The sequence below is a fragment of the Mesocricetus auratus genome, unplaced genomic scaffold, assembly GCF_017639785.1.
Source record: "Mesocricetus auratus isolate SY011 unplaced genomic scaffold, BCM_Maur_2.0 Super-Scaffold_100045, whole genome shotgun sequence".
NCBI lineage: Eukaryota > Metazoa > Chordata > Mammalia > Rodentia > Cricetidae > Mesocricetus > Mesocricetus auratus.
This window is the reverse complement of record NW_024429222.1, coordinates 8,352,721-8,364,806: the sequence shown is the minus strand read 5'-3', so window position 1 is coordinate 8,364,806 and position 12,086 is coordinate 8,352,721. Positions and strand designations below refer to the sequence as shown.

Sequence of the window (12,086 nt, the reverse complement as noted above, 5' to 3'; positions counted from 1 at the left end):
CCCCAGCTCTACCGCTTTCCCATTTCACTCCTCCCCATGCTGCTCTAAGTCACAGCTCTTCTGTGACCAATCAGGAGGCCTCAATCCTTCTTCCAATGCACCATCACTATCCAGGCTCCACCTCAGGACACAGCCTCATGCATCTCAACATTAAGTGGAGTGTTTCTGTTGCTCTCCCTGCAAGGTAACCACCCCTGCCACCCCCACCCCACTCCATCCCCACCCCACGAGGACAGGGGGCATCTCTTGACCAGTCTCACCCAGTTTGTAGCTTGGCACCAGGATCCTGTGGATGAATACTTCCAGTTCAAACCAAAGTTCATATTTATGCCCAGTACTCCAGCTGGACGTTTTGGGGGGGGTGGTAGGGTTCCTCTGTGTAACCTTGGCTGTCCTGGAACTTTCTCTGAAGACCAATAAAGCTTTGAACTAACAACTCCACCTGTCTCTGCCTCTCGAGTCCTGGGATTAAAAGCGTGTTCCAGAAGGGTTCAGATGATTTCCATTAGTCCTAAAGTGACAAACCCACAAGGAATTCAGTTCTCCCTTTTCCTTACTGATGTATCTTCATTTTCTCTTGTGTAACAGGGCACCCATCTTCACCACCGGTGGTGAACACTGTTCATGGCAAAGTCCTGGGGAAGTACGTCACGTTAGCAGGATTTGCACAGCCTGTGGCTGTCTTCCTGGGAGTTCCATTTGCCAAGCCTCCTCTTGGATCCCTGAGGTTTGCTCCTCCACAGCCTCCAGAGCCATGGAGCTTCGTGAAGAATGTCACTTCCTACCCTCCTATGTAAGCTACTGGGATTGGGGGGGGGCTTCTTTCAAAATAAAGCGCATGAAGTAAGATGCCTTATTCTGCTGCCTTGAACCTTGGTGTTGCTTGAGAGTGTGTGGGTGGGACTATGTGAGTGAACAGAACATTGTGAGTGACTGCAAGTTTTCACACCTCATCTGTACAGCACCTAGTCACAGCTGAACAGTAATTGGTGTCCCCCAATCAACCTTAGAACGGAGTGGAAAAGTCCAGATAGCTTCCTAAAAATGTCGGTGCTGACAGTATTTATGCCCTCAGCAAGGTACTTTTGAGGGTGTCTAAGATCCCAGCTGAGTACTTCTCTGTATGGTCCATGGTACCTCAAAAGCTCCAGAATGAGAGAGATGCCCAATCCTCCCTCTGCAGTTTTGGGAGAATCTAGCATATCAGAAGTCCCACCAGGAACCTAAAGACTCTTATCTTTGACAAGGATTCCAGTCCCATGAGAATAACTTCAATTCTTGCTCAAAACTCCAAGTACAGATTTGGGTTCTGGCTAATAAGTCCAAACTTCAATCAAGTGGAACCTTAATCTCTTTCCCCTCCCAGGTGCTCCCAAGATGCAGTTGGAGGACAGGTGCTCTCAGAACTCTTCACCAACAGAAAGGAGAACATCCCTCTACAGTTTTCTGAAGACTGTCTCTACCTGAATATATACACCCCTGCCGACTTGACAAAGAACAGTCGGCTGCCGGTAATCATGGGAACCATGGTCCAGAGATCTGAGTTCCAGCCTCCAGCTATTCTGGGCAACCAGAAAGGAATGAAGGCAGTTAGTAGCAGTGGCTCACAGACCAGGGCTGATTCCAGAACTAAAGCTTTTTTTCACAATGTGACCTCAGATTTTTCCAGTGACATCAGATTTCAGTGAAGATCATGATACATTTGGAATGTACATCTTAAATGTCTAAGTTTTCTCACACAAACAAGGAAAAGTATGGTTGGTTTTCATTCTTAGGTAAACTCTGATCCCCAGAAAGACTAAGAGATCATTCCTTAAAAGTTGAATTGAAAAGGACTCTCAGAAGAAATTTAGCAACCTGTGTCTCTGTGCAATTAGAGAAACTGAGGCTGTAGTAGAGAAGGGAAAGGGTACTCACATGACTTGGGTCTTCTGATCATCATGTTGTACTTTCAGACAGTGTTTGGGAGGGAGGGTATTTGTTGCCTTTATCCTCAGGTCATGTGTGACAAATGTGAAAACGTTCATTGCTAGGTGAAGGCTTTCCCTGTCCCATGGAGGAACAAGGAGTGAGAACACTGAGATAATTTCATCAGCACTTTCCCTGCCCTTGCACAAAACCCTGGGATTTTACTGTAGCTGATTTCCCTTCTAGCTGTGTTTGGCAGGGTCTGTTGACCAAGTAAGTCATTTCACATGGAAACACAGTGCCAGAAAATGGGACAGGGTTGAAAAGATGGTGGTACCTGTGTTGTAAAAGACCAACACCTAACGAATTTCCCAGAAACCCTTTGGTCTGAGCCCTGGTGTCGGAGATATTTGTAGATTTGTGTGCTAAAATTAAGTACTCCATGTGCTTAGCAGTCACAGGGAGGTGAGGATAGACCTTAGTCACACACATCATCATCTCCTATAGTGTACCAAGTAACCCAAACAAATGGTCATCAAATTTGGGGTTAGAGAACAGAGAAACCTAAGCCCTGATTTCAAGGACCTTGTCATCGGGTCTGCACAATTCATCATACCCTGGTCAGCACATCCTTGTTCACCATTCTTGGTGCCAGGGTCCAGCCTGTAACAGTCCTATGCTGTTTGGAGGGTCCTATGTCTTTGGAGCTGTGTTCCGAACCAGCTAAACAGCCCCAGGCTTAACCCTGAGTGGGGGAGTGTGGATCAGGGAAGTTCTAGCTATCCAGCAGCATTAAGGATAAGACAGAGACATCATGTTATCTCAGGAGGGCTCTCAGTCAATAGTGTAGACCATGATTTAATCAAGCATCCTCTTAAATAGCTTTCCAACAGCAGGGGTACTGGCTGAAGACACCTATTATCATGTGTATAGGGCTGACTAGGAAACACTCCCTTTAATCCTAGAGATGGTCCTAGAATGCACATACACAAGCCCTCAGACATTCCATAACAGCACATCTCAGTCTCAGTCCCCAAGCCCTCATGATGGGTGTAGGCTTACTGAGGGCCTAGGTCTATTGTTATACAAACTAGAAGCCATTCTCCACTGTGGCTAGGCCATCAGGAGGTAACCAGCTGACATCTAAAAGACAATAGGAGATTAAGCTCCTGGAATTGAGCTGAGGGCTATACCCGAAATATCATCATCAGGCCCCAACACTTGGGCTCAGCCTTCACTCTTAGATGACTTTGACTCAGTCTCTCCTAAAGGTTGCATGGATGCCCAGGGAGGGGACATGCTTGAGGATACCATAACAGGAGACATTCTAGCAGACCCTCCAGCTGTGATTATGGATTTTAGAGCCATAGAGTCTGCTTTTGAGAAGATGAGAAAGTAGAGCCATTTCTTAGCCTCTGCCCGTTTCCTCACATGACTAGCAAGCCGCATCACAGCCCTGCCTGAGTGTGCACAGCTGTGCTGACACACTAGGGAGACCTTTAGACCAGTCTGCAGCTACAAGCAGGGATTGGACAGCTCAGGATCTGGGGACTAGGGTTAGATGGATGCTTTGTCTCTACCTCTTATTTTCCGATACTTCAGCAAAGAGCTACATTTTTTATCTGTCACATAGGAAAATACTTTACCTACCACGTGGTAGCTTATTTCTATACTTAGAAAAGTGCTGTGTACTGATTTTAATTTTCATTAGTAAGATTATCTGGATATTATTTTCACATTCTCATTTTCTTCCCTTATTGGTATACTCTTTAAATTAAAAATAAACACAAATTATACGTCCTCTCAAATTCAAGTCTGTTAGAGTTGAGACTTTCTGGAGAAAGCAAGTATGAGATAGAATTAGCAGGGTAGGGAGACTGAGGCACATTAGGAAGGTGCACCATCGGGATAGTATGCGTCTCATTAGAGAATCACTTACCTGTGGGAAAGTCTAGTTCGCCACTGAGGAGCTGCCTGGGATGACATGAAGCAGAAATACAAGAGTTGACCTTTTCATGGTCACCCAGGCATAGGGTGAAAAGACTGGGTGTGAGAGGGGACAATATCTTTGACCTGTGAACTGTTCCCATGATGATGGTCTTGATTTGAGAATCTTGGGAGCATATGAGAAATGAGAAACACGGGGAGTATCGACTTATGTTACATTCTGGGCAGGAGCCGGAAGAGTTTGAAAGAGAGAGATATATGTTACAGCTTTGTTGGCCATTGGTGTTGTTTGAGTGATGGCCATAGTGACTTGAGATTGATGACCAAACCAAACAACCTTCGCTGTGTTCCCAAGTCTGCTATCTATGACCCGACTCCCCGGCAGCACTGAAAGTTAGCTCGTCACACTGAAGCTATGGACTGCAAGGTTGATTATGCTCTTGTCCAGGTGATGGTGTGGATCCATGGAGGAGGACTGGTAGTGGGTGGCGCATCTACCTATGATGGACTGGCCCTCTCTGCCCACGAAAATGTGGTAGTGGTGACCATTCAGTACCGCCTTGGCATTTGGGGATTCTTCAGGTAAGATTTTGTACTTGCCTCTCTCCATATTAGCCATTACATTGGTCTGTTTCTGTCAATAAGACAAAATACCCGAAGCGAGTTAATTACAAAGCAGTTTTATTTAACACAAGGTTTGAGAGACTGAAAGTGCAAGATTGACTAGTTTCATTAACAAGGCTATTGTTGAGGGCCCTTGGAAGGAAAAAAATTGAACATTATAGAAGAACAGAGTGTACATGAAAAGACTACATGACGAGGTGGAAAGCTAGGGATAACAGAGACCTTGCTATTCTAAATTTAAAAAAAGATATATTTATTTTTATTTTATGTATATGGGTGTTTTACTTACATATGTCTGTGAACCAAGTAACTGGTACCTGCCAAGACAAGAAGAGAGCTTGAGATCCCCTAGAACTGAAGTGATGGTTGATAGCCACTGGGTGCTGGAATTCAAACCTAGATACTTGATAAGATTAGTAAGTGCTGTTATGCACTGAGCCTTTTCTCCAGCCCAGATCTTGCTATTTTTATATAAAAAGTCCCTTCTGCTGAATTAGGTCCCATGAGTTGTATGCAGACCCCTCTTAGAGCTGTGCACTCACTCACACAATCACCTTGTCCCTCACTAGTCATGTGTTCTTTCACTGATAATACCACACCACAATAGAGATCAGAACCCTAGCAATAAACTGTTGGGGAATAGCCCTTATCCATGCAATAGCAGCCATTGCGACCCTCTGCTACCACTCTAATCATAGCTCTGAGTCTGTGGGAGTGATAACTATTAGAATAACTTATTATTACAACCCTGTCATTTTAAAGCAACGGTTGGTTCACTCAGAGTGTTCTATGAGAAAGGAAGTCCTGTAATGTCTCTGCACAATGTCTCCATGTCATTTATAATGACACAGAAGCACTTTCCAAGGCTCACAGCAGCTGTGTTCACACTAGTGTCCCACATTCTGGAGTCTTTGCTCCTGCTGCTTCTTCTAGGTGTAATTCCACTTTTGGATAGTCAAAACCTTTGTCCTCATTGTATTCGGGTCTCCACGCAACCCAGTGTCTCAAAGCAGCCTTTCCCAGTGAAAAGAAGCAGAGAATCACCCACAGGCCCATATCTAGCATGGTGTTTGCCTGATTTTCTTTTTCCCCCTTCTGGAACTGTTCTCTTTTCAGCTGCCAGTTCATGGTCGGCAGTGTGAGCTGAATGTAGTCAGAGATTTGAGGTTTCTTCTCAGCTGTGTTCTAGCTCAGAGCAGTGATGGATGTGTGCAGGCCCCTGGTACATATCTGTTGCAAGATGAGCATAGAATCCCCCAAAGAACAATGCTGTAAAAGGAGATACAGCTAGACTTCTGTGTCAGGGATGCAGTTTACAGCCTGATTCGGGGTGTTTGTTGAGGAATTCCAGCCCATTTGAGATACTGAGATCCTTGCAAGCTTTGCCAATACATCTCTGCCTCAACTCTGATTTGTTGTCTTGCAGCACAGGGGATGAACACAGTCGGGGGAATTGGGGTCATTTGGACCAGGTGGCTGCATTACACTGGGTCCAGGATAATATTGCCAACTTTGGGGGCAACCCAGGCTCCGTGACCATCTTTGGAGAGTCAGCAGGAGGTTTCAGTGTCTCTGTTCTTGTAAGTGTCCCTGGGTTTATGTGTCTGCACACCCTACAAACTATCCACTATCCAATCCAGCCATGAGCATCTTTGCTTACAAGACCTTACTCACAACACATCAAAAGACAGCGCAGAACTAAACTAAGGACCAAAGACCCCTATGCCCTTGGGAAGCTCAAACTTAGTTTTACATGCAGGAACTCAAGAACTTTCAGTTTCTCATCACACACATACACACACAGGCACAGACACAGACACACACACACACACACACACACACACACGCATGCACGCACACATGCACCCATTTACCTGGGTTGTAGGAATAGCAAAATAAGCACAAATAGGAGTGTGAATTCCAGCATGAGTTAGATCAGATGTTCTTGTTCGGCTTCAAGCCAGATTTACTCATGGAGAAAAGTTAAGGTCCAAAGACAGAATGGAGCTTCCCTTTAGGTCTGACAGCTTTGCATGCCCAAGAGGGAGAGCAGCCAACTGGAAAGAACCTGGATGTCCTGGGTCAGTAGGTGTGAGGGTGGAGGGATAGGTAGAATGGGGGAGGATGGAACACAGACATTGGTCACAGATGCAGATGGGGATGTGAAGTGTCTAGGTGTGAGATGGAGCAGAGTGATACTTAGAGAATATACAGAAGGTTTGTGAGCAGTAAGAAACTGCCTTGGAACTGAGAGGAAAATTAATATTAGCGTATTTTCTGTATTTTTAAACATACATTGTTTTCGTGTTCAGAAAGGGAAATGCTTTAGTAAAGAAATAATACCAATTAACCCAAAGAAGAAAGTTGTACATCTCATTTCCACCTCTGGATTATTACTGCAGTATTTTTATTCTTATTTCTCTAATCTTGCCCCACAATTTTATTTAACTGTCTATATTATCTAACTGTCTTCTTCCACCCATGCATATTCTCTTCTTTTTCTTTTTCTCCCAAATATGTATCAACATTGGCATTCCTTTACCTAAAATAAATTTTAATATATAATACAACATAAATATTTTCCTAGACATGTGATATCTTTTACAATCGCATACTGTTTCATGTTTAGAATACATCCTTATTGCCAAATTTTATAATATTAGAATCTTGAGATATTTCCAAGTTTTACTACAACAAAGAATAAGCACATTGACATTTTTACAGGCCTGCACGATCTTTATTCTTAGGATATACTCTGACAAATGGAATTGATAGGACAGAATCTGTGGCACAGCGTTGACCAACTGTCTTTCCAGTTGTGCTCATGAGCACCTGCCACAAGAATCCTGATCTGTTTCTTACCCTGGTCTCTGTTCCCATCCCATTGATGTTCTCTTGTGGGGATGAAAAACCCAAAGAGAAGTCTTGAAGCAGACAAAGAGATATGATGGTCTGTCGTACCCGCAGCCCCATGGTCTCCAAATGAATGGCTAGGGCAGGCGAGTAGCTGGAGGAAGATTTATAGAGCAAGTGAGCCACTGACCACTCTTGTAAGCATATACCCTCCTCCTTTCCTCTCCCCTGCCAGGTGTTGTCTCCTCTGGCCAAGAACCTCTTCCACAGGGCCATTTCTGAGAGTGGTGTGGCCCTCACTTCTGCTCTGTTTACAAAAGACGCCAAGCCCATTGCTGAGGTAAGTATCACATTGAACATCATCTGCATCCTTCGTTTTCCTGTCGTCCTTGGGGATTGTTCTTTCCATGGGGTTCAGCTTAAATGCTCAGTGGATGTCTGATGTGAGAATGGCTAAGTAGGAAGAACGGCTATGACTCCACCTAAACCACACTATGCAGGTTCCAAAGTCCCTTTGTGTGAATAGTACAGTATAGATGTCCCGCAGTCTAATATGGAAAGCCGCATCGTACACATAAGCTCTCCTTAGAAATAGGCACAATCATTACCCTCACCTGTGTGTGGAGAAGCTGAGGCAAAAAGAGATTCTATGGCTTGCCTTCAGTCAACTATTTGAGAAGTGAAGGAAGTGATATTTGCAACCAGACAAACCACCATAACAAATGATCTCCTTAGAAGCAGTGAAATCCAAGAGCATTGTATACATGTTGTGGTGTTAGCAATAAACATGTTAATAGGGATAATTGACAATAATGGGGATATTGTTTGTGTATCCAGCTCATTTAACTTTTCTCGTTAGTAGCAGAGGCAACTCTCTGTAGGACCAGCACCCAGACTTACTACTGGGCTAGAGTACTGTCTTAGGTAGGATTTCTACTGCTGTGAAGAGACACCATGACCACTGCAAGTCTTATAAAGGAAAGCATTTAATTGGAACTGGCTCACAGTTCAGAGGTGTAGTCCATTATCATCGTGGTGGGAAGTATGGTGGCATGCAGACAGACATGGAATTGGAAAGGTAGCTGAGAGTTCTACATCTTGATCCACAGGCAGTAGGAAGAGACTTTCAGAGTGGGTATGGCTTGAGCATATGAGACCTCAAAGTGACACTCTTCCTTTGACAAGGCCATACTTACTCCAAAAGACCACTCCCACTCCTCCTAATAATGCCATTCCTTATCAGCCTATGGGGGCCATTTTCATTCAAACCACAACAACTACATTTTTCAAACTTATCTTTGTTAGTATTCAGGCATCTGTACTGGCCTGTCCTTGGGTTCTGACATAATACACCCTCAGTTGCAGCCACTAAGAGCACCACCTGTACATATTTACTATATTCCCTTTTAAAACGGTCCTGCCCACCTCCCATCCTCTATCTCTTTCTCTCCCTCTCTGTTCCTCTCTCTCCTCTCTCCCTCTCTCTCTCTCCCCTTCTCTCCTCTCTCCTCTTTCCTGCTGGGAAGCTAGTCTCCCCCTTCCCCTTTCCCCTTTCCCCTTTTTATGATCCCTTTCCCTAATTAAAACAAAAAACTCTGCTTGAACCCTGTCATACGGTATCTTTCTCTTTTGCTCCAATTTTCTTAAAATACAACAGTCTTGTCTTTAGAATTTGGTTGTGTGACCCAAGCATAGTGGCACATGCCTATAATATTAGTACTTTGAGAAGAAGAGGCGGAAGAATTTTTGACACTTTAAGACAAGCCTGGTCTATCTATATAGCAAGTTCAATACCAGCCAGAACTGCATAATTCAATAGATAGAAGAAAGAAAGAAAGAAAGAAAGAAAGACAGAAAGAAAGAAAGGAAGGAAGGAAGGAAGGAAGGAAGGAAGGAGGGCAGGAAGGAGGGAAGGAAGGAAGGAAGAAAGAATAAGAGATAGAAAATTGGATACAAGATAGAATCCACTAGCTGATTGAAGCAGAAACAGGCACCCACAGCTAAACACTGAGCCATACTATACTCCTGGAATCCTTTTGCGGAGAGGGAGGAGGGATGAGCTCAGGAGCCAAGACTGTGCTGGAGAAACCCTCAGAAACAGTTGACCTGACCTAGTGAGAACATGGAGACCCCAGTCATAAAGCTGGGGAACCAGCATTGAACCGAACCAAGCCCTCTGAATGTGGGTGCAAGCTAGGAGGCCAGGGTAGTCTATGGGATCTCTAACAATAGAGCCAGTGTTTATCCCTAGAGTACAAATGGACTTTGGGAGCTCCTTCCCTATGGAGGGTTACTATTGCAGCCCAAATACAAGAAAGAGGGCCTAGGCCCTCCCCCAAATGATGTGATGGACTTTGATAATCCCCCATGGAGAGGCTCACTATCCTTGGAGAGTGACAGGGTGGGTTGGGGGAGTCAGTGGGGAGAATGGGAGGATGGGAGGGAGTGGAGGGGTTGATATGTTAAACAAGAGTGCTTCTAAAATTAAAAAAACGGTTCTTACTCAAGAGAAAAAATTATCACTCTACTACAAAAAATTAAGTAAATCTTTAAAAACAGATTTATAAAGAAAATAAAGATTAAAATATAAATCAAAGAAAGATTAAAAATAGAATCCATTGTGTATATTAGTGGAAAGTTGGCCCTTGCTCTTGACCTCTGCTGTTGCCTGTGATCTCCGGCAGCTGGTTGCTACTCTTTCTGGGTGTAAAACTACCACATCAGCTGTTATGGTTCATTGCTTGCGCCAGAAGACAGAGGAAGAACTCATGGAGACCTCACAAAAAATGGTAAGTATATGCATTATACATTCTCTTGGCCACCCACTCTATGTGCTTGACTCTGATCTTCATCTGCTCAGCTGTCCTCTGGTCCTGGACAGATTGCATGGGATAGTTTCCCACCTTTCAAATCCACTGTTCTCAGATCCTAATTGTGAGTTTCATTTCCCCTTTATTATTATGAAGTAACTCATGTGCTAAAAGTATTCCAATAATAACATGATGAAAGATTTTATGATAGCCCTCCAAACTTATGAAGCTTATTTTTTGAACATTCTTGGTTTTGGTCCTAAGGGACTGGCAAATAAAGACAGTCCTGCGTTTGTGGGGTTGATGGTATTCAGCATGTTTTTTTGGAAAAGTGTCACATCATTTTTTGATTTAGAAACTAAATTGTAACATAATTTTCTAGATTTTCTTATAATGCCTCAATAGGATATTAAGATAGACACTGGCAGCAGGCATCCTCCCAAGGACTCCACCAATCCTAACTATAGGTCCTATGGCTTCTCCCCTTGCTTCTGATGCCCCTCCTTCACCATGTTCCACACTATGCTCATTCCCAGATAACACAGGCAGGGAAGAGCTTGCGGAGGGGGTACCCTGGTACCTTGGAGACTCAGTTCAAATGATCAACTTTTGTACAAGGATGGCTTTTTAACACATCTTCTGTCTTTATCTTCATAGAATCTTTTTAAATTGGACCTACTTGGAAACCCAAAAGAGGTAAGAACCTCCCCACCCCAATTACAAATGTTGAGTCTTAACAATGTTTGGCTCCAATTAATTATGAACACAAAATCTCCATGGTGATATTATAGCAATTTCCTGTGTTCCCTAAGAGGGGAAGTCTCCTGTTGTAGTAATACAGGCAGGAAGACCAGAGATATGACTGTCCTGACTCCCAGTACAGTGCTCTTAACAACCCCAACCTCCTCCTAGTATCCAAGAAACTCCAGAAGTGTGCTCCATCTCAGCAGTGGTTGCCATTCGGTAACATTAGCTATGCAATCTTTATAGTCCTGTCTTAGGTTTTTTTCCCTGGGGATCCTAGTTATTCCCTGAAAATGCTGTGAGGATGAAATGAGACTTACTTTTAGCATTTGGCAAGAGATGATTTACCAGTTGGGGCATAGCACTAACACAGATGATATGCTGTGTCTGTTTTTGGAGTCTTCCACTCCAAGATCTGGGAGAGTTTAACAGAAGGTCAAATAAAATATGAGATATGTCTGATTGTAGTCAGACAAATAGAGGATAAATTGGGAGATGGGGACAGAATTGGCTAGTAGTTTGTTATAACCAGCCAACAGCAGATAGAGTGATTAAGAAGAAAGCCATTTGGAAATTTGGAGGCAGTGTTACAGGCAGAGGGGACAGCAGTTACAAGAGCCTGCTGCAGGAAGCCAGAGTGCTTGGAGGGGAGATGATGAGGGAAACATGGGCTTCAGGCTGAGGAAAAGGGAGAAGGACAGTAGCATTTGAAAGGCTTGGATTTTGACTCAGCAAGAGATAGGTGTTCAGTGGGCTTCAAAAAATAATCTTAGACATTTATAGTATTGTCCAAGTTAGGGTTTCTATTGCTGTATGAGATACTATGACTGTGGCAACTCTTATAAAGGAAAACATTTAATTGGGGCTGGCTTATAGTCCATTATTGTCATGACAAGAAGCATGGTGGCATGCAGGCAGACATGACTCTGGAGAAGGACCTGAAAGTTCTACATCTTGATCTGCAGGCAGCAAAAAGAGACAGTGAGACACTAGGCCTGCCTTGAACTTCTGAGACCTCAGAGCTCACCCCCAAGGAATACTTCCTCCAACAAAGACACACCTTCTCCATCAAGGTCACATCTCCTAATAGTGGCATTCCCTATGAGCCTATGGGGGCCATTTTTATTGAAACCACCACAATTATCATATTTTTGTTTATTGTGATTTAAGACATAGCCCTACTATAAAGTCTAGGCTGTC

General features: G+C 43.8%; 1 protein-coding gene across 1 annotated transcript in view; it reads left to right on the top strand.

The window, feature by feature from the left end:
- The window catches only part of LOC101832386 (carboxylesterase 1D-like), a 29,713-nt gene that overhangs the window by 2,228 nt on the left and 15,399 nt on the right, over positions 1-12,086 (top strand). Inside the window, exons 2-8 of the mRNA NM_001281669.1 lie at positions 589-793; positions 1,367-1,511; positions 4,304-4,437; positions 5,906-6,059; positions 7,568-7,672; positions 10,017-10,121; positions 10,800-10,838. Of these exons, the coding sequence (NP_001268598.1) occupies positions 589-793; positions 1,367-1,511; positions 4,304-4,437; positions 5,906-6,059; positions 7,568-7,672; positions 10,017-10,121; positions 10,800-10,838 (887 nt within the window). The remainder of the gene's footprint in view (positions 1-588; positions 794-1,366; positions 1,512-4,303; positions 4,438-5,905; positions 6,060-7,567; positions 7,673-10,016; positions 10,122-10,799; positions 10,839-12,086) is intronic.